Consider the following 21,547-nt stretch of genomic DNA (forward strand, 5'->3'; position numbering starts at 1 on the left):
TGACTGGATATAATTTTTTAATAATTTCATAATATTATTAACAAATTCAGATGGATGTGAACAAGAATGAAAATGGAATAAGAATATGCAATAAAAATGAAAATCAAACAAGAACTTACGTTCAACTTTGACACGTGAGTCGCAGGAGATGCGACCAAGGAGGTTAGACGCTTGGCAAGTGTAGGTCCCAGCATCAGTCAAGAACACATCCTGTAGGATGAGGGCGCATGTATCATCATCCTCAAACTCCATAGAGTAGTGGACACCATCCTCAATCTCTTTGTGGTCCTTGAACCTGTGTTGAATGTGATTTAAGTCCATCAGAGATGTTTTCTCATAAGTTTTGAAGTTGTTACCACTTTAAATTTGAAATTCTTTGGCATTCAAGTTGTATTTCAATTAGTGTTATAAATATTTCCATACACGGACATCAGTTAACACCTTGTGCACGAAACCTATGAAAGTGGTCTAAAAATGAAAGTATTTTCTCACTAAATGCTTTTAAAAAATATTTTCCTTGCAAAATTTGACTTTTTAAAACATGTTATATCTTTTTGGTGACCTATACATCACTATAGGGAAAACTGAGTGATTTGCATATCTGGAATTCTTCCCTTGGTGTTACCTGTATGATGTCTCACTCTTCAAATAATAAATAATTTCACTGAGAAAAATCAACTAACCCATACTTTATGCAAACTCATACACAACTCAAAAAAAGTTAAGGACCACTTTTGTCTTAACTTGTAATTTCAGGGTGTGCAGAGATGCAAGAGACACTATGCAACAACTGAAAACAACCACATGTAAAATAACAGTGTGTTTGAGGTCATACAGGACAGTTGTACTGGGGTATTTTCAGCAGTAAAATATATTCTTATAAAAAAGTACACACAAAATTAAAAGTGGTGCTCAACTTTTTTTGAGTAGTATATTTTTTAGAATCAATGTGACAAAATAATGTTCATTTTCTTTTGGTACATTTTGTGCTCCATAGACCTTACGTTTTCACCAAGGTGCTTCAGAACAAATGGCATTCCATACCATTTTAAGTGGCTTTTTAAATTAGGAACATACCATTTTGTATTCAGTTTTGGTAAAATGGAACAGTCTAACTGGGCTTGCAGAAGTTAATTAGCATCTTTATGCGAGGTCTAGCCTTGTTTGAAATCCCCTTTTTTTAACAGTGCTGGGATCAGGGAGTGAATGTCAATGGTCTTTTGTTGAGTATCTATTGTTACATGAGGGAGGTTAGTGGTGTGTGCTCATTCCAACTGGATTTACATTCTTTTTAGGCATTCACATAAAACCAGCGTGCAGAGAATTCAGCAGGGGTATTTGTGACAGGACACACCCAGAGGACAGACAGGGCTCCAGATACTCTACACTTTACATTTGCTGTGGATGTAAGTTCTGTATTTTCTTAAACCTTGGGTCAATCTAGCCATTCCTCTTTCTCTGATCTGTGTTCTGTTGCACATGAAACCAGATAATTTTGCCTTTTTTTTTTCTCTAAAGGAAAGAGTTGCCTTGTTCTGTGAAGAGTATCGCCCTGAGGGGGGGTTTGATATTTGTAGTGTACATGAAATCAAAATGTATGCCACAGTTAGACTTGTTGCATGCAGTATGTCGGCAGATGAAACCAGACCTTACCTGCTCTAACTCCTTATTGCCAATTTTTCAAGTTTAAAAGATAAATTAAGTGATAAATTTGTTCTGATTTTAGAAGTTAAATACGTTACTTTTAGTGTCCTTCTTTGGACCCAGTCTGGAAAGAGTTCCATATATGGACACAGCTTGAAACCCCATGCACAAACCCAATGAAACTGGTCTGAAAATTCCAAGTGTTTTCCTAGTAAATGACTTGGTTTTCTCCCTTCTAAATTGAACTTTCCTGGACATGTATTTGCTTTCTGATGGATGATAGGTCACTGTAGTCACTGTAGGGAATAATTACTGGCTTCCTATATGGAGCCCTCCCCCCGTTTTCATGCGCAGGATTCTTCGGGAAGTTTGTTATATTACAAGCGTATAATTCTGAACTTTTATGTGCGGATAAGAAATGTGACCAGCGGCTAGAGTTATTTTTAAGATGCAGACTTAAAATACAATAATTTGAATGATTTGAAAAAAGGATCTTACCATCTGATATCTGGATCCGGCATGCCATTGACCTTACATTCCAGTCTTGCTGCACTCCCCTCAACAATGAGAATGTCTCGAAGGCGCTGAACAAAATGTGGTCTGACATATCCAGCATACTTGTCCATGAAGTTTTCTGCAAAAAAACCCCAAAAAATCAAATCAAAAGAAGCTATCCACTTGAGTCAATAACGGCAAATTCAGTCTTGAATCATAGATGTAGATAGTCAAAATGCAGGAAAGAAGTTTTCCAAGAGAGCAACAACTATGATTTTCCAACATGCCAAAAATGCTCATATTTAATCCTTAAATACAAGTATCATGTGAAACTTGATCTCAAGCTTACCATCCACGGCTACTTGGCACTTTGTAACTGACGTCCCTGTTTGATTGGTCACTTCGGCGCAGTATTCACCCATGTCATCCAGCGTGGTCTCCTGAACCTCTAGCGTGTAGGTGCCATTATCCACGTAGAACTTGTAGCGCGGTCCTTCCTTGAGTTGCTTGCCATTGAGGTACCAGACGACCTTGGTGGGCTCTGGTGGAACAGTTACTGTAGGAAAATAAAAACATTGTACACCATGTGGTCCGCATATATCTTGAAGCATAGACTAGGGGTCAAAAACGCTTGTCAAGCTGTGCGTAGAGGGCAGAAAACTCTCGGTAAAAGTACTGAGCTTTCAGCCCAAATATCCCAAAAGAAGATGCAGCACGACAAATGCCCCATTGGCATTGTGCACCTGCATTTTTGACCTGCTTTGAATGATTGTTCTTATGCATATTTACCGAAGTCAGTAGCTTGTGAAGTTATTTAAAAACCGTGAGAAATTGACTTTGGCAAAATAGACGTACATTAACCCAACACCTTACATTTTTCATTCATATGATAAGGCTCTTCCGTACTATACCCCAAAATATCTCTATTGCCAAAGATAAGAGATTACATATGTTAACTTATTTTCAAGTGGACCAAAGGTAGGTTTGCACGTGCAAGCGAGCGTTTGCAGAAAAGAAATTGAAAATCGGGAATAGTAAAAATATTCAAAAATCTAAGCAAGTCATTTAAAGGTCACAATATTCCTTTGGCAGACTACAATGTTTAAAAAAAAATGGATCAGTGTAAATGCTCAAAAGAATTCAGGAGTTGAAAGTTTGACACCTTCACAAGAAAGATTATATGATCAGGTCAAAATGAACATTGAACTTTGCTTATAAAGGTAAGGGTTGTCTTCCAACCTTCAAACGAGAGTGGAAGAATGAATCCGAGACCGCATTCCTTGTCTTGCAAAGTCTTGACAAACTGTGGTGGTTGGTCAGCTCCCATCTCGGCCTGCATGGCACGCAGACGACGAGCTCGTTCTCCCAGAGGGATTCTGGAAAATATAAATTAATGGATTACTTGGAAATGTGTGACCATGCTCAGATTTTTTTTATATTGTGTGCAGTATTTATATTTTGGTCTGTCTGGGTTATGTGTCCGAGACTAGACACTGTTCCGTAAAAATGCATCGACAGGATTGTGCAACAGGTTAATTCAGAGCAAGATAATTCACTGAATTTTTTATTTTCTAAGATTCGAATTACTTTTTCAAGTTTGTTTTTAGATTGCTATACAGCCAGGCTAGGAAATACTTTGAGACAAAAATAATCCATCGGACAAACTGCGGGAGAAAATCGCTAGCAATTTTCAAATTTGATTGGTAGATTCAAGATTGCATCTACTACAACTGAAACCTACTTTTGTCTCTTCATTTCCAGAGTCCGTCTTTCTCCACGTCTCTCCAACTCCTCTTCATCAAGCACTGCGAGGACATAAGGGTAATGACTAATTTACTTTAAAGAAGGGAAAAAAATCACAAGAAATTTGGCTTTCAAAATCTGGCTGTGTGATGCATCAATTCTGGAAGAACTTCAGAACTCCAACATCCAACTTACGTTCAATGTCCAGAGACGCCGATGATGTTGCTGACCCGTACGAGTTGACTGCCTTGCAGGTGTACTCCCCTACATCATCAATATTGGTGTCCTGAACGACCAGCGTGTACTTGCGATCATCGTACAGCATCTTGTACTTGATTCCTATCTGTAGGGGAGTCTTCCCCTTGTACCAGGTGATGAGGGGTTCGGTGAGGGCAGAGACTTCACACTCGAAGCGAGCGGCGTTACCCTCAATGGCGGTGGTCGTCTCGAGAGGAACTACAAACTTGGGAGCGGCATCACGGACATCTAGAAATAAAAATCAAATCAGGACTCGATTGACAACTGTTGCTACCAAATTTAAAGGGCAACGCAATGTAATTATTGATAATGCAGGTCTTGTACATGCTCCTTTGTGTCCCATTCAACCTGATTTTCCATTTTTTGCACCATCTTCAGGGCATTTTGAGGCCTATTTGAGTTTAACGCTAATATAAATACATGTATGCCCATCTGAGCAAAAGTGTCATTCAAGGCAGGAACTATTTGCAAGAATTTTGGTTATTGAATTGTCAAAATTTTTATTTAATTTGGTGATTAATCATTTCAGTTCATGACAGGAGGTCAGGAAGCAAAGATAAGAGGCATACATCAAGTTCATGATTTGAACAGACCTCCTTTGAATAGTTTTAAAGTGTATAAAAATGGTGCACTTTTCAATGAGAAAGAAAGGTTTCAGAGTTTTCTTGCGTTACCAGTAGAAAGTTGTGCAAAAACTTTTAAGGTGCTTCAACTAAAACAAAACTTGTGCGGTAAATCTCCTTAGACGGTGTATTCTGCTTTCTCGGGTTTTCAAAATTTTGTAAATTGTCAAAATTAGATCTTTAGAGATTTATAGTATTCCCTAAAACAGAGGTGATGATTCCCTAACTTGACCACGCTTTGGGCAAAAGTGGTCTATGAATTTTTACAATTGTAAAAAACTCAAAGTGCAATGACATACCCATATAGACGAGCCTTTCATGTAGTGGCATGCCACGGTAGACCTTGTGTATCTCTCGAAGAGCGCCCCCATGAGCAAGACGGCCGAGGGCGTTGATGGTTTCGCCAGCCCCCTGAAAAAAAAAGAAAATTGGATGATTTTTTTTAATAAAAATAATCAAAGCAATGTACATGTATTCGAGTAAAATTCAATAAAATTGAAGGGGTGATGTTTCACCTCTGGTTTGCGTTTCTCGTGTAGTTTTCTGAGACGCCTGGTGTTGAGTCGTCGAGCGCGTCTCCGAGCAAGGGTATCAGTCTCCATCTGAAATAGAAGAAAATGAATCAAACTAATCTTGAGTCTTGGAATAATGTGCCAAATACTTAGATTTTAGACATTAATCTGGGAAGGGTTCTTGGTATGGGAAGGCTTTAGTTTAGTTGAAAATTTGGTTTTCATCTGTGGGAAAACTGCTCTGGCTAGAAAAACACAAAGACCAAATGGCACAAATTCAAAAAGTAATCAATATACGTGTACTTACGTTGAGCCACGGGTGGGCAAGTGCTTCTTGGATTGTCATCCGTTTGCTTAAAGAAAAATGAAATCGTCCAATTCAGTAAGGAACTATACAAAATGTAATTCACTTATACACGTATATTGGGTTATTTTGCCGATAGAATCCAGTTGAACCGCATTAATGAGAAATCCTTAAGGACTTGGCAAGTTACCTTGTTACAACAGCAACCATGTATTATCAGGAATACAAACAAAGGGTTGGGACCTAAACATTTCTTGGTTATAAGCAGAATCTTGTACTAATAGTGCTCAACGAAGTTACAATATAAATGAATATGTAGTTTAACCTTTGGAAGTCCTTTGAAACTAATAAGTTAGAATTTGGAAAATAGCCAATTTTTATTCGACATAAACTGAAGTGTAAGATGCATAAAAGGGAACGTTTCGGGTAACTAGTGCAGTGCCGCTAAAAACAAAACCAGCGGTACCGCAGTAAATACCGCCTTCAACAATTATGAAACACTCCCTAAACTTACTCCTTGTCCTGAATTAGAATCTTCTCAATCCAATCCAGTCCTTCATCGGACACATCAGCAAATGCTTCCTCATCGAAGTCCCATTCCCCCCGACTCACGCTCTTCAAGGTGTCAATGTCGGATTCTCCCATGAATGGCGAGATGCCACTCAACCTGGTAAGAAACATATGTACAATGCAGTTCCAATTGAACAATATCAAGATGGAAATTACTGATCTGAAAGCAGGCTGTTTACAAAGTTCCATTCATTATGAACATTGTCCCCCTGTGTTGGATGACGTCAAATCTCTAGCAGTAGACATTTTTCTAACTATAATGGCCAATTTAAACAGTGGTCAAAGTCACCCATTATAATTGGTCTAGTTACAACGTGTGCATAAATCTCATTACAAATTTGAAAGAAAACTCACATGACATATGCCAGCACTCCGAGTGACCACATGTCGGATGGCAGTCCAATGGGTTCAAAGTTCACGACTTCTGGTGCCACAAACTCTGGAGTGCCAAACATGACGCGCACTTGTTCGTGTGGGTCGAGTTCCCTGGCTAGACCAAAGTCAATGAGTTTCACATCGTTGCCAGTGCGAGTACGTAGCATGATGTTCTCCGGCTAGGTCAACAAAAAACATGCTTTTATTTAAAAAAGCCGCGTCTTCAAATCGGTTTTGTAAAAAATCACTGATAAATCCGAGACAACAACCTTGAACTTTTAAACATTTTTCTTTATTAAAATAGAAATCTCACAAAATAATTAACATAAATTCAAATGAATGGAGGTTTATTCAATAATTTATCTTCTGTTCATATCCAAAGAAGCACAGCAAATGTTGATTGAAATTCTTTTGGCAATGATGGGAGTTTGCCCTGAATCTTAATTTCATTGAAGACGAGAGTGATTCTTGTGAAGACAGTTGTTGGCCGTCACTTTACCTTGAGATCAAGATGAAGGATGTGCTTCTCGTGCATGTGTCTGATGCCTTCACAGATCTGCTTCATGTAGTCGACAACCTCGGGCTCAGTCAAGATGTGGCTCTCGTCAACGAGACGATCAAACAACTCCCCGCCAGACAAGCTGCAGAATGCAGGAAAATGACAGGAATGATTGCTTCATTCTCTAGGTCACATTTTGTACAAATGTCAAAAAAATCTTAACTTCATTATCAAAGAAAGAGTGAATTTTAATCTTGACTTACAATTCTATAATCATGATTATTTCTTCGTCGTTCTCAAACACCTCATGGAGAGACAGCAATGCTGGGTGATGCAGTCGCTTCATGATATCGATTTCTCGTTTGACAACTTCTCTCTCGTGACCCTGGCAGCGTAGGAACTTGGCAGCGAAGGTTTTGCCTGTCTTCTTCTCCACAGCTCTGTAGACCACACCATAGGATCCTCTGTGGATTGAAAGAGGACAAATCTGATGAAAAACTTTGAAAAAGATGGAGATAATACAGAAATTTAAATGCCCTTTGTGCGTACAGAACTCAAATATAGAGGGTATAAATTTGTGCTCATTCTGGTGAAAGTTGGTGTGTATAACAATACTATGGCTAACAGTCAAACTTCCAAGAGTCAGATAGGGACCAGTATTAGACCTAGATAGGTACTTACCTTCCAAGTTCTTCATAGATGTTATAGTAGTCATAGACAGAGCCAAATCGCTTGATGTAGTCAAACCTGGACGGAATCCAGCTCAAATCAACCAGCGAATCATAGAATCGTCGCTTGGCTTCATAATCTTCAAGCTCTGGGCGGGTCAATGCCGAAGCTGTTGAATTATAGAAAGTTACATGAGTGATGCTACTGTCAACCAGCCTTCAACCAATGTTTGGACACAACTAATTTAAGATATATGTAGTTAACCACTTGCTGCTGCATCCCTTTGGAAATGCAGTGTCTAATGCTGAGTAATTTTTTCAATATCTTCGGTTTTCAAAAATCTTCAAAAATTGATATCTTTTTTTCCTGAACGCCTAAACCCCATCGAGTGACTGTCTGGAGGCTACTCTAATCTGACAGACAACATCTATTGATGCCCGAGTATTTCAGCTAGGCCTGCCCCTTGTAAAAAGAGCCCTGATTGGGTGGTGTTATGTAATTACTGGCACAGTGTGCTGCTGGCGTCTTTTCAATAGCGGCCAGATTAGTGTGCAGTGGTTTTGTATCCCTCAGCACTGGAGCACTTTTGTCCCCGGTGGTAATCCGCTTGTGCTGAATAACACAAACAGTGGTACAATCTTTCAAAACAATGACGGATTTCCTCCGCTATTGACAATTGAAAAAATGTTGGCAATTCCCAGCAGCCCGGTCTTTTGTTCTGAGTACAGTCTTTTGTTAAAAGGCCCAGCTCTTTTGTCCGATTTCAGGCAGCCTGGCTTTGCGTATAAAGAAAACGTACCTGAAACTGGGCTACCCGGCAGCAAGTGGTTAAAACATTGCTTTAACATTTTCGAGAAATATAACTCCAATCTGTGTGAGATACTAATTTCAAACTTAGACATAAATATTGTAAAGTTCGATTATCCAAATGGATCTTTGCAAAATCAAGAAACCTTATTACAAACCCCAAAACCGTTGCTTTCGCTTCTTTTAAAGACCTAATTTCACATGGCTCATTTCTTGTAATGAGTGAATTTCTTACAGACAGAATCATTTCAGCCAAAAATATCTGGGTGACTCACGTTTAGTTGCTATGACAGTTGATGCTTCACACGGCTCGCTCGCGCCGAAGGAGTTCAATGCTGTGACTCTGAACTGGTACTCTGACTCAGACCTCAAGCCCACGATGGTATGGAAGCAGTTTCTGCTGGTAACGCAGCGGACCCAGGTATTGGATCCAGCATCTCGTTTCTCCACCACGTAGCTGGTGATGGTGCTTCCTCCGTCATGGAGAGGCGGTTGCCAGGAGAGACGGACGGTATCCGAGGTGACGTCGAGGACTTCCAAGTTACGAGGTGGATCTGGTTGTCCTGCAAACAAAAATGAGACAAATTAAGACCAAAAACCATAAGTCATTAGTAAATGTTTCTTATTGAAAATTCATTGATATTTCACTGAATTATTTGTCATTATTGTAACCTCATATGGATGAAAAGCTGCTAAACAGCCAAACTGACCAAGTGATATTGTATGCTTAGATTAGACAGGCTTACCAAATTGAGTTTGTGTCAACCTTTCTTTTCCATTAGCAATCTCTTGGCATACAATACCGCAACTTGTTGTTTGAAACTTGATAGTCCCATTTTCAACGAGGCAATACATGTCAAATTTGTTGAGAAAAAATCTCTTCCAAACATTTTCATGAACTGACCCTATAAACTTGTTTGCTTCATTCCGATCTTAGCATTCAATCCTTAATGCACACACTGATGCTTTTAAAAACCCAAATGAGTATTTCTCGTACTCAGGATGTTGATGACAATGCTTGCTGAATCGTATCCCAGCTCATTCGTAGCGACCACTGTGTATTTCCCTGCATCCTCCTTGCTAACTTTAGTGATGGACAGCATTGTCTCCTTGTCGGTGGTCTTGATCTCCAGATTCCTGGCAGGCTTGATGTCAACTCCGTCACGGTCCCAGGTGATGCTGGGTGCAGGGATGCCTGTGTAAGGTATTCTGAGTTTCAAGATCTCTCCTTGGAGACAATCAAGGGGGATGCGGAGGCGTGGTGGTACGTTGACTTTAGGAGCAACTGTGTATTAGAGAAAAGGATGACAAGGAAAGTGATAACAAAGTTGAGACTGCATCAGTGACTAATCAATTTCCATTCAATGCATAACCTAAAATTGGACTGCCTATGTTTAATCTTCGAAATATTTTTCCTTGATTCATTTTTTAAAATTCATTTATTTAGTTTATCCATGCTGACATTGATATCAACGACAGTAGCTGAGATATCATGGATATTATAATAAATATGTAAATGTACAATGACATATATTGAGAGAAGATAATTAATGAGCACCTAATGATGAGAAAAGCAAGTGTGATGTTACTGTCGGTTAAACTTGACTACAGTAACATCAGAAATGCCAGCATAGGGCTCTGGAGATGCCAAAAGCTTTTAATCCTCCCCTGCCCCAAATTACCTTGATAGCCCAATACTATTAAATTATAAAATCATTTAAGGGCATAAAGACAAGTGACACTAACAGGAAAATCTTTTCTTCTCAATATAGATAATGTTCGTGGATACTGGTCTTCCAGTAATTATTACATGTTGGAAAGTTCTATTGAAGCAGTTCCAAAACAGAAGAGGCAGATATAGATATAGACAAGCCTCGTTTTAATCATTTCAATCAATGAGGAAAATAGAGTCCTGTTTCATGAAAACGAAGATTTTTACGGCTGGGAATAGCATACCTTGAATCTGGAGGTCAGCTTTCTCAGTCTGTGATCCAGCTTTGTTCATGACCTTGACTGTGATCTCTCCAGTATCTTCCTCATAGACATCGTTGATCTGCAGTGTGTGGATGTTGCCGCTGGCTCTGATCTTGTACTTCCTGCTGTCGTGAAGCTCGCGGCCGAGACGGTACCAGAAGACTTGAGGAGACGGGTAGCCGGCTACCTCGCACTCCAAGGTTCCTGCTCTGCCTTGGGTGACGGCAATGGATTGTGGAGTACGGACAAACGAAGCTGGGATAGACCCTTGAAATGAAACAAATAAGACAGCATGTGGAGACATCATTCATAATTCCAGCTGTCAGTTTTTGAGAAGAATTATCCCAACTTTAACATGTTATTCTCATATTTGACATATGTCTTTGAATAAATTCCAGCAAATGTATTTTTTAAATGACCAGTGTTCTAGCCAAGTCCATCATTAGTCGTCGTTTCATAAGTCCAGTCATTAAGAGACAGTTTAACATGTCAAAAGGAATACTTTAGTCAGAGTTCAATTCTTGTGCGTTGGCTTGCAGCTAGGTAATGCGATGGACTTGCAGGGAGTTGAGAGGGATTCGACTGCAACACTGAAAATGATATGAACAGATTGGAAACTATTCACCAGTTTTATGCTTAGATGCACCAACGAGATGAAAACAATCTGAAATTGAGATGCCAACAAACCTCTTGGGTCCTTGACTATCACTCGCTGAGAAGATGGACTCGGTTGACTGAAGCCGACTTTATTCTCGGCAATCACACGGAATTCATACTCGGAGTCTTCGATGAGGTTGGTGATGGTGTGACTGTTTCCTGTCACCTCCTCCCTGTTGGCACGGAACCATCGGGTGCTCGTTGTCTCTTGCTTCTCGATAATGTAGTTGGTGATGGGGCTGCCTCCGTCTGATTCTGGTGGAACCCAGAGGAGATGGACGGAGTGGCGTTGGATGTCGGACACCGATGGTTTCCCTGGGGCACCGGGGACATCTTCAAGAGACAAAAATCACATTTCATTTTGCTGAAATTTGCACACTGCTGAAATAACCAAAAAGTAAAAGTGAAAATTTAAAAGCATTCTTATGTGAATGATTATTGCTATTTGGGTTTGTTCAGAAAACAAAACATACTATCTTAGGTAGCTAGCCATTTTACGGACACAATTAGAAATAAATGAACTTGTACTACGAGTGAATAAACAATTTTCAAAATTTCATTCAGGTAAAAAAATAAAATAATAAAAAGTTATTGTGAAAGCGTTCCAAATTATCAAAACAACTTTGGAAACAGAGTAGGATTTGGTTGAGCGTACACTTCCAGCATTTAACTGTGAAGGGGGCAAATCAGTCAGGAACAGTGGTATAATGAAGCGACATTTCAGAAGAGTGCCCAAGGGTGCATACCTTTTTCAAGGGGGTACTTAAAGCAAAGTAACCATGGCTTGTACACAGGCTGTAAACATTTTGAAATTTCAAATAGGGGGCACCTGAGGGCACTGACTTTCAATGGGAGGGCACGTGCCTCAGATGCACCCCCAGGGATACAGTACTAGTCAGGGAACATGGATGATTGGACTGACCATAAGGAGCCTTGGCCATGACTGACTCTCGTCCAATCAGAGGTTCGCCGGGGCCATACTGATTTTCGGCAGAGACTCGGAAGAGATAAGCCGTTCCTTCCATGAGTCCACTGACTGTGTGCTCAGTGGATGCAGAGACAAAGCCTACGTTCTGCCAAATAGTTCTGAGGGGAAAGAGCAACAAACATGGCTCAATGTAGTTCCTCACTTTATACTACAGGTTCTGTATTGTGGAAAATAGCTTATCCAAAAAAATTCAAAAGAAATTCCAAACTTTACTGGAGAAAAAGGTGAAAATAAGAAACATTACACCCATCATCTGAGCTGTACCTGTTAGCCTCTTTCATCTCAACAATGTAGCGTATGATGGGACTTCCTCCATTATCAGCTGGTGGTTGCCACGACAACGTGATAGATTTCTTGCTGACCTCCACTGTCTGGATGGGGCCAGTTGGCGGTCCAGGTTTGTCTGAAGTTACAATGTTACCCATTCACGTAAAGCACATTCTCACAGGAGAATTTTCGATTCTTAAGAAGCTCATGTCAAACAGAGATTTATCATAAAGAAAACAATCAGCAGATATACAAGCGAATGAGATACTTTAAGACACATTTGCAACTCAGGTCATTCTGATCAGTTATAAGCAGCAACGATGATGGGTTTGGCCAAATGTTTTTCTAGGGAGAGGACTTGTTTCAAATTCACAAAGCGACAGCAAACTGACAAACCATTAACAGTAGAAGGGGATCAATTCTGAGGGTCTTTTCAAGCTAATGAGTGATCTCCATTCTCTTTCCTGCCTTTTGTTGTTTCTTTCACTTTCATTTTTCCTGTTTTGTAAAATTTCTACTTTGCCCCCATCGCCCTCACAATGGTCAATCCAACAATGCCTTAGCAAATTCTCAGATTCTTACCAACAACTTGTACTTTGGCTGCCACCTGCTGCACTCCATACTCGTTCTCAGCTTCTAAGATGTAGACACCGCTGTCTTCTCTCTCCGTCTCCCTGATGGTCAAGTCGGCCTCGCCTCCCAAGGCATCGATGCGGAATCGTCCTCTTGTGTTAATCTCTTCACCGTCTTCCTTCTTCCACCTCAGGGTGGGCTTGGGTGTGCCAGTGAAAGGGATGGAGATGCGCAGGGTGCTTCCAGCACGGACACTGAAGTCTCTCATGCGGCGGTCAAGGTCCAGAGTTGGCAGCGCTGAAAGTGGTCGGGGAAATTTTGGGGAGAATGAATTTCTGTTCAGTTCGCCGCACAGGCTGCAACTATGCAGTGGGAACTTGACATGTATTACTCTTTGACATAAACACTTTCTCATTCTCTATTCTGAAAATATGCACTAATCAAGTGACCCAAATTGGAAGCCATTAATTATGGTGGCGCTATTCTTGTCCATGGGTATTAATCACTAATACTGTACTGTGATTTGCCAAAATGTACACATCTTAAGTTTAAGAACATGCGAGTAAGATATAACCACCACAGTAAGGCTATCTCCTCCAATTAGTCTACCCAGAACATGTTGTTCCTAGTTTTCAACCTTGTTACTATAAGAACCAAAGAGACATACTACAGGAGGTATGTCTCCCGCGAGAAATTGCTGGGAAAGTAGGGTTTGGAAAGTTGTCAGATATTAAACGTAAGCTCACAAATTTGTATTTGATATGAACTTCTCGTAACGAATAACCAGAGGTCAACACTGCCTTACATTTGATGTGGAGTTCTGCCGATGCGCGAACCTTTCCATTCTCATTCTGGGCAACTGCTGTGTACATGCCACTGTCCATCTCTCTGGCCTCATGGATGGTCAGTCTGTGTAGGCCATCTTTGTCTGTTGTTATGCTGTACTTGCGACCGGTGAACAACTCTCTACCCTTACGGATCCTGTTGGCATCACGAAGATTACAATCAGATGGCAATTCCCTTGTAATTTATTCACAAACTTCAATGTTGAACCCAAAATTAAGTTTATTGTAAGGTTCGACTAAAGTAGTTTAGGACATTCAGCTGGGTATACTTATTGTTTTCTCTGTGAGATATAAAATTTGGCAAGCTTGGTTGGATGAGATTCAAAGCCAAACTTTCCACTCACACATCAAACATTTCAGGCGCTATGACTCAACTCGACTCAAATCTAACTGACCAGCAAGAGATGCAATTAATGATTGTTGTAGGTGAGAAAGGAACCAACGCTCACCAGTCCACATGAGGTGTGGGTGTCCCGGCCACTCTGCAGGTGAATTCGGCCTTTGTTTTCTCAGCAACCATCGTGCTGTGTGGCTCCTCTGTGAAAGTTGGTGGTACTCCAGCTGCAATCCAATAGGTAACCATGACGTTAACATAAACTAATGACAGTATTTGACTATATTACTTGTTTGTCAGAGGGGGCATTGTGATGGGAAAGATAATTCAACCAATTTTACATTTGAAATTTTTTAGGCTGACAGGGATACTGCCAATGACTGAACAGAATGAATTATGTATTAAAAACTGTTATTCAGATCTGATCAATAATTTGTTTTTAAGTCATTTTTACAAAAGTTGGTTACAACTACAGTGACTGAACATACATTTTTTAATAGCTCTTACAATTTTTACAATAGCCAGGTTTGGGGTACTTTGGGATAAATAATCTTGAAAGACTGATTGACAAATTGCTTAATTGATGAGTTTATTTCCAAACATCAGATGTAACCTGCAATTCAGATTTAGAGGACAAGGAATGATTGTTACAGAGTCAGATATCTTTTTTTTCTACAACTGAAAATGTTTTTTTGAACTGGTTACTCACGGAGTGACTCTCTGGTAACGAATGCCTCTGAAGCCTTGCTAGGATCACTCTCCATGCCAGCAGTGTTGACCGCACACACCCTGAAGACGTACTCCACGTTGGGTGACAGCTTCTCCACCTGACAAGAGTTGGTAGGGGTGGTCAGCTTGTCTGTCCAGTCGTAAGAGCCCTTCCGTCTACGCTCCACCGTGTAGTGGGTGATGGGCTGGCCCCCATCTGAGAATGGAACGGTCCAGCTGAGCTTCACAGAAGTTGATGTGATGTCTTTGATGGTTGGGCAACCAGGTGGTGAAGGTCGTCCTATAAAAGGAGCAGAGGCAGGAGAAGGGGTCAGTTATCAAATTTGAAATGAAATAAAACTGTTAGGATAACATATAAGTGATTTAAGAAATAATGTAAGGCCAAAAGAAAAATGGTCGGTTTCTGGTCAGTGCGCGCGTTGATTTTGAACATGCACGTCAAATTTTTTTTTTTCTCAAAATTTTCACAAAACAGCACCCTCTATTTCCGCATCGCCTGAATGTTTGTGAGTAGACTGATTCTCGGCCACAAGTCCATGAGTCGGAAGGGCAATTTGTTCAAGGAACCAGACTAATTTGTGGGTAGCTCGTACCCGGTGATAGACGACTGCTTAATGTTGATGTCGGACACAAACGGTAGACCATGGATAGGTTACAAAGTTGCAGCCAGCTGATTAACAACAATGGTGGCATGACGTGCGACGTGCTACTACTTGCCTTTGCTCTTTGATTAAATATGCCACTCATTTCCATGTCCGTTACAAGTCTTAAATAGCCAACCCCCATCCCCCCCCCAAAAAAATTTTAAAAACAAGAAAAACGCATCGCTGCATCAATTCTGGAACTTTGGTCTGACCAGAGACCGATTTTTTGGGGGGGCGGCTAACAGCATTTAGATAAAATTGAGTTAATATCATATCATTCCAAATAAAATCCCCTTCCAATCAAGAATAACTGACTAAATGGAGGAATACTATTATAAGCAGAGGTTCCCCTAATCTCTTTCACTTCAAACCTGAAAACTGTTTACAATTTGGGCCTTCCTTTCCATCAGGGATGAAAAACTCAGTTGGTAGAGCTCCACAACTGTATTCTCAAAAGTCCACTGTTTAAATTGTGCCTGAATCAAACTGACAAGAAGCACTTACTTGCAGGATCCTTGGCAATGCGTGGTGGGTGAGTTGGTTGGCTAGGCTTGCCTGGCCCGACAGTATTCTCAGCGGTCACTCTGAAGTCATACTGGTGACCTTCCACTAATCCCTTCACTGTGTAGGTGGTGTCCACCACTGGTTCGCGGTTGACTCGCTTCCAGTGTGCGCCAAAGTTCTCTCTCATTTCCAGGATGTAGCCTGTGATGGGCTTGCCGCCGTCATGCTGGGGCTCGGTCCAAGTCAGGGTCATGTGATCATGGCAGATGTTATGGACTTCAGGTTTGCCTGGCGGGCTCGGCACAGCTGCAGAAAAGGAACACAAAGAACCCTGTCATTGGTGAAATAGATTTCCCATGACTTTTAAGAGCTCATTAAGTTAACTTGTTGGTCTGCTCTTGCCTCAACCTCGTTCAAGGCGGTGTTAATGTCTAGTCCATCTCAAGTCCCTGCAAGTCCATCACGAGTCACTCAGTCTTAAGGCAACTCAGAAAAACTAGCCAAATGAACTTACATTGTTCACCCCATTAGTTGTGTCTGGTCTCGAAAGACTTGATTGGCCTTGTCAGGGATTTGACTATGACACTGGTTCTCAGTGATGTTAAGTAAAAAGTTTCCACTTTCCCTTTTTTTCGAGTCCAAACTCAGGACAGAAGGACAAAACAACTTACAGAAGGGCGTCTTGCAGACGACAGCCTGAGATGATTCCAGAGGAGGTCCAACTCCGTTGATGTTCTCAGCGCTCACTCGGAACTCATACTCCATGTTCTCACCAAGTCCCGTCACTGTGAAGGATGTTGTTGTAGCATACGTGGTAGCTACTGTCCACAGCTTGCGACCCTTCTCCCGTCTCTCCACAGTGTAGTATTCAATCTTGGAGCCGCCGTCTTCTCTGGGCGGGGACCAGGAGAGGTTGACAGAGAAACGGCCGACGTCGGAGATCTCCAGGGGGCCGGTGGGGGGACCAGGAACATCTGTAAACATTGTTGATGTGGTGATGTAAGTCAATAGTTTTTTTGGGAATTGGTGTGACTTCAACGTTATATATCACTGCATTATTTGTTTGAAAAGTTGTACTTCATTTGGTTGGGATGGCCAACGAGTTGTCATTAAAATTTACTGGTCCCTAGCAAAGGCTGAGCCAAACAACTTGACGGAAGAAATAACTTGCATTTAAAGGACTACAGATTACTTTGAGTTCTAAGATCCCCTTATATGGCACTTTAATTGATACACAATAATCATATTCCAAAATATGAACTTTATGACACTCTGGTAACTTCTCGACACACCAAATTTATGTATGAATAATAATCGAAACACTCTGTAGGATGCAATAAAATGAGGAATAATATCTGTGATTGATACCTACCAACCACTATGACATGGATGTTAGCTGTGTGTTTGCCAGCTTCATTGCTGACAGTCAGTGAGTACTGCCCTGTGTCTGATCGGATGGTGTTCTTGATGACCAATTCTGTTCTGTTCTCCTGTTTCTCTATCTTGGTTCTGCTGTCTTCGCTGATGCGTCGGTCATGACGATACCACTCGGCTGTTGGTGTGGGGCATCCGGTGAAGGGTACGTAGAGACGAAGGACGTTACCAGCACGGACGGTGATGACATCTTTGTAGTCAGAGAGGTCAATCTTTGGTTCAGCTGCAAGGAAAAAGAAAGTTCATGCAACAATTAATAAACTTTAAGAAACTTTGTGTAACTTGAAGATAACCCTTCAATCTTTTCTGAATGCCCTTTTATTAATGGGAGAGGATTATTCAGCAACCAGAATGTTGCTTATGAGGTGATGCCTTTAACATCAGACAATCCAAATTTGTCCATGAAGACCCACCGCCACTGAGAGATTGGCTGCAAACAGTGAACCAGAGGTTAATTCAAATTCCAGCTGTGAACAAAATACAGTGGCTACAACAGCTTGCAGAGCGAATCTCAATGTCTACAGTCATTAACCATTCCACAGCTGGCTGACAACAAAATTTACATGTATTTGTGTAATTCTTGGTGCAACCTGATAAGATGTTAATGACTTGATAAATTTGAGTCTATAAATAGCACATACTCACCTTTGACCTTGACTGTGGCCTCGGTGCTTGCATCCCCACATTTACATGTGTACTTCCCAATGTCTCGAGGTCCAACGTCTCGGATCACCAACGCTCTCCTTTGGCCTTCCTTGATGATGCTGTGTCTGTCCACGGCAAAGATCTGCACTCCGTCCTTGAGCCACTTGACTTCAGCCTTGGCATTGGAGATACGGCACTCCAGGGTGACCGTCTTGCCCACCTTGGCTGAGATGTCTGTCAGAGGCTCAGTGAACTCTGCAGTTTCTGTTTTAGAAAAACACAACATAAATAAATTATTATGTTAGAAAGATACATATCTTTTTTTGTAACTACGTATGACTTTACAGTAGCCTCTCAAGTCAAATGCAAAATGGATGATTACTAAGGGGTCTCGAGCTTGCTTTACTTTGTCAGCGTGGGTCAAACCACACAGGTGATTTTTATAACATTTCTATAAACAAATCATAACATAAACGTCCAGGAAACAATGTGCCCCTTCGATTTCGTTCGGGTGAGGCATAAAATATTATTTTGTTGCAGTTGGTTCACAATCAGCAGACCGGTGGTATCACAGGGGGTATTCAAGCAGAAAATTTGGAATACTTCAACGCACTGAACAAGGTGAACTCAGGCAAATCTGGCAGAGTTTAATGACATCAAATTGACCTTGCAGTGAAGTACAAACTAGCCTTCACTCTGAATGACAATGGTTTCCTCATCAAACAAGGATTCAGATGAAGTAAAGCGATTGAGGGGTGCATGCCAAGTGAGCGAACCACATACCGACAGGTGTCTTGGCACAAGCTGGAGTAGATTTTCTGCTCATGGGTCCAACCCCCGCCTCATTCTCGGCGGCCACCTGGAACTCATACTCTCTCCCCTTGACCAGATTTGTCACCGTGAAGTTGGACTCCTTCAGGACCTTCCTGGTGGCTCTCATCCAACGGACGCCTGTGGTTTCCTTCATTTCCAGTATGTAGCCGGTGATCTCTGAGCCTCCGTCGCTGCGAGGTGGTTTCCAGGAGACTGTCATGGTGGTGTCGGTGATGCCTGAGACTTCAGGGGTACCGGGTGCATCAGGAACATCTGATGGACAAGATTAATAACATGGTGATAGCATCTAAGCAATGTACACTGTTGTGACACATGTTACCAATAAGCCAATTCAGAATTTCAACAAAAATTTTCAAAATGAAGTGTTGTGTAGGTCATCTGAGAACATCACCATATGCACATGGTTGGCCATATCAGCACCGCCACATGCTATGTCATGCGAACTGAACATGTTTAAGTTGGCATAACATCATGTGCTTTGTTCTCAAATGACCTTGCATTTCTGAAATAAAATTAGCTGGATCATTCTCACGAAACAAGCACTAATGGAATGATCCATTTCTTTGATAAATAATGGGTTTTGATGAATAGATGCTTGTGGAATGACAAATTTTTAGTAAAATAAGGTTCACATTATAGTGTAAATATTCTAACCTATTGTACATAAAATCTGCAAACCAATCGAGCTATCACTCTACCACTGTACTACAGGCATTCCAACACAATTCGACTCGAATCCAACTGGACGTACTAGAAAGAATTGAAATCAAATGTGGCACTGGTGTGAAAGTATTTGACTAAATAACTTTTAGGAAAAGATCTATTAACACACCTATCTCATGAACACAAGTGATGTGCCGTATACACACACATTCCCTATAGCAGAAACTTCTAGAGAAGAAATTTGGTCATTACTTGGCAACAGCTGGCTAAACAAGCGTCGCTAATAACTCGCTTACCAAATGGGCTCTTGACGAGCACTGCATCGGTGCTATTCAGTGGTTCGCTCTGTCCGTACTTGTTCTCAGCTCGCACTCTGAACATGTACTTGGTGCCATCAATCAGACTGGTCACCGTGTAGCGCGTTCCCCTGATGGTGGCAGACACGCGGGTCCACGTCAGACGGTCCGCCTCACGCTTCTCTAGGATGTAGTTGGTGACTTGGCTGCCTCCATCGTCGGTTGGTGGTTGCCATGACAGCGTGACGGAATCCTTGGTGATGTCAGAAGTGTTCAAGGGACCCTCCGGCGGGCCAGGCTTGTCTGTAGATGAGGAAGTATTGAACATTTAACTTTAACTATGCTGTATTTTTAACCTTGTTGATAAAGTTTCTGTTGTTTTTCCTAACAATTCAATGCGGTTTTGGCCACAGTACTATGAAAGCTATTGTTCAAATTATCATCCTGTCAAAATACATCTTGAAATAGTTTGCGGTACCCGCAGCTTCACCTGACTCGGACCGGCCAGCCGACCCTGGCAAGCTCGGTGGTCAAGTGTTATAAGACGTCTGCACTAGTAAGAAGGAGGTCGTGGGTTCGAGTCTAAACTGAGTAAGCTTGTGAATTTTTTCGCAAGCTCTCAGACAAGCACTGAGCATACAGTGTTTATTAATAATATATACGTTGGGTAAGGGGAAAACCCGTTATATAAATTAACATCTCCCAAACGCAAAAAAAATCTTGAAATAGTTCTTGGAACCCGCTGCTTCATCTGATTTGGACCGGCCAGCCGACCCCCGCAAGCTTGGTGGACAAGTGGTTAAGACGTCTGCACGAGTAAGTAGGAGGGTGTAGCTTCAAGTCCCACCCGAGTAAGCTTGTGAATTTTTCATAAGCTCTCGGGCAGGCACTGAGCATACAGTGTTTATCAATATATACGTTGGGTAAGGGCAAAACCAGTTATACAAATTAACATCTCCCCAACGCAAAAAATACATCTTGAAATCATGTACATAGACAATGCAAAAACTAGGGTGTCTTGTGGGTGAGTGTGCTCAAATATCTTCTTTGGATTGTCTTTTCAAATTGCTTGAACCCAATGTGTAACAATCGCTTCAGGTCACACCTGCTTGAAAAACCTCCAATACTATCTGGAACCAGGTTGAGATTTTCATATTAGTGAAAATTACTTCTACTGACAAACTAGTTCGATTTTTAATTACTGACTACGTAGTTCTAATTACTAACCAACTAGGTTTACTTACTGACAAACTAGTTTTGCTTACCCAACACCACCACTTTGATGGTAGCACTGTCTGAACCGGCTTTGTTTGTTGCTCTGACAACGTAGGTACCTGCGTCAGCCTTTCCGGTGTTCTTGACAGTCAGATTAGTGGCAAAGTCATTGGTGGATGCCCGGACTCTGATGGCATCTATCGCAATCTCTGAGCCATCCTTGGTCCAGGAGATGGTAGGGGTGGGTTTGCCTCGGCAGGGGATGTCCATGTGTAGGTTGGATCCAGCACGGACTTTGATGATGTCACGATACACAGCGCCAGGCTCAAGCTTTGGAGCGGCTGGAGAGATTTAACATTAGAAAAAGTGATGCAGGAGGCAGGAAAATGATTTTAGTGAGAAAGATTTGGATTCGATGTTTAAAGTGAAAAACGTTGGAAGACAGT

General features: G+C 41.3%; 1 protein-coding gene and 1 long non-coding RNA gene across 3 annotated transcripts in view; one reads left to right on the forward strand and one right to left on the reverse strand.

Moving 5' to 3' along the window:
- Window positions 1-21,547, reverse strand: part of LOC110985846 (titin-like) — a 120,170-nt gene that overhangs the window by 18,388 nt on the left and 80,235 nt on the right. For both annotated transcript variants that reach the window (XM_087134453.1, XM_087134452.1), the window contains exons 120-150: window positions 21,152-21,442; window positions 19,887-20,189; window positions 18,877-19,179; window positions 18,094-18,357; window positions 17,387-17,671; window positions 16,686-16,988; window positions 16,015-16,320; window positions 14,847-15,146; window positions 14,253-14,364; window positions 13,764-13,939; window positions 12,968-13,255; window positions 12,383-12,521; window positions 12,053-12,216; window positions 11,161-11,463; window positions 10,456-10,740; window positions 9,497-9,784; window positions 8,775-9,062; window positions 7,705-7,861; window positions 7,287-7,487; window positions 7,024-7,165; window positions 6,504-6,703; window positions 6,094-6,246; window positions 5,583-5,628; window positions 5,279-5,365; window positions 5,063-5,174; window positions 4,078-4,368; window positions 3,881-3,944; window positions 3,379-3,515; window positions 2,489-2,695; window positions 2,143-2,278; window positions 120-295 (exon numbers count right to left, since the gene is read on the reverse strand). In XM_087134453.1, the coding sequence (XP_086990579.1) occupies window positions 120-295; window positions 2,143-2,278; window positions 2,489-2,695; window positions 3,379-3,515; window positions 3,881-3,944; window positions 4,078-4,368; window positions 5,063-5,174; window positions 5,279-5,365; window positions 5,583-5,628; window positions 6,094-6,246; window positions 6,504-6,703; window positions 7,024-7,165; window positions 7,287-7,487; window positions 7,705-7,861; window positions 8,775-9,062; window positions 9,497-9,784; window positions 10,456-10,740; window positions 11,161-11,463; window positions 12,053-12,216; window positions 12,383-12,521; window positions 12,968-13,255; window positions 13,764-13,939; window positions 14,253-14,364; window positions 14,847-15,146; window positions 16,015-16,320; window positions 16,686-16,988; window positions 17,387-17,671; window positions 18,094-18,357; window positions 18,877-19,179; window positions 19,887-20,189; window positions 21,152-21,442 (6,507 nt within the window). The remainder of the gene's footprint in view (window positions 1-119; window positions 296-2,142; window positions 2,279-2,488; window positions 2,696-3,378; window positions 3,516-3,880; window positions 3,945-4,077; window positions 4,369-5,062; window positions 5,175-5,278; window positions 5,366-5,582; window positions 5,629-6,093; window positions 6,247-6,503; window positions 6,704-7,023; window positions 7,166-7,286; window positions 7,488-7,704; window positions 7,862-8,774; window positions 9,063-9,496; window positions 9,785-10,455; window positions 10,741-11,160; window positions 11,464-12,052; window positions 12,217-12,382; window positions 12,522-12,967; window positions 13,256-13,763; window positions 13,940-14,252; window positions 14,365-14,846; window positions 15,147-16,014; window positions 16,321-16,685; window positions 16,989-17,386; window positions 17,672-18,093; window positions 18,358-18,876; window positions 19,180-19,886; window positions 20,190-21,151; window positions 21,443-21,547) is intronic.
- Window positions 1,183-5,277, forward strand: LOC147799555 (uncharacterized). The gene is made up of 2 exons (XR_015424754.1): window positions 1,183-1,406; window positions 3,901-5,277. It is a non-coding gene; the product is annotated as an uncharacterized LOC147799555 (long non-coding RNA).

The sequence above is a fragment of the Acanthaster planci genome, linkage group LG03, assembly GCF_054643075.1.
Source record: "Acanthaster planci isolate LZ-2023a linkage group LG03, COTS_SCS, whole genome shotgun sequence".
Classification (NCBI taxonomy): domain Eukaryota; kingdom Metazoa; phylum Echinodermata; class Asteroidea; order Valvatida; family Acanthasteridae; genus Acanthaster; species Acanthaster planci.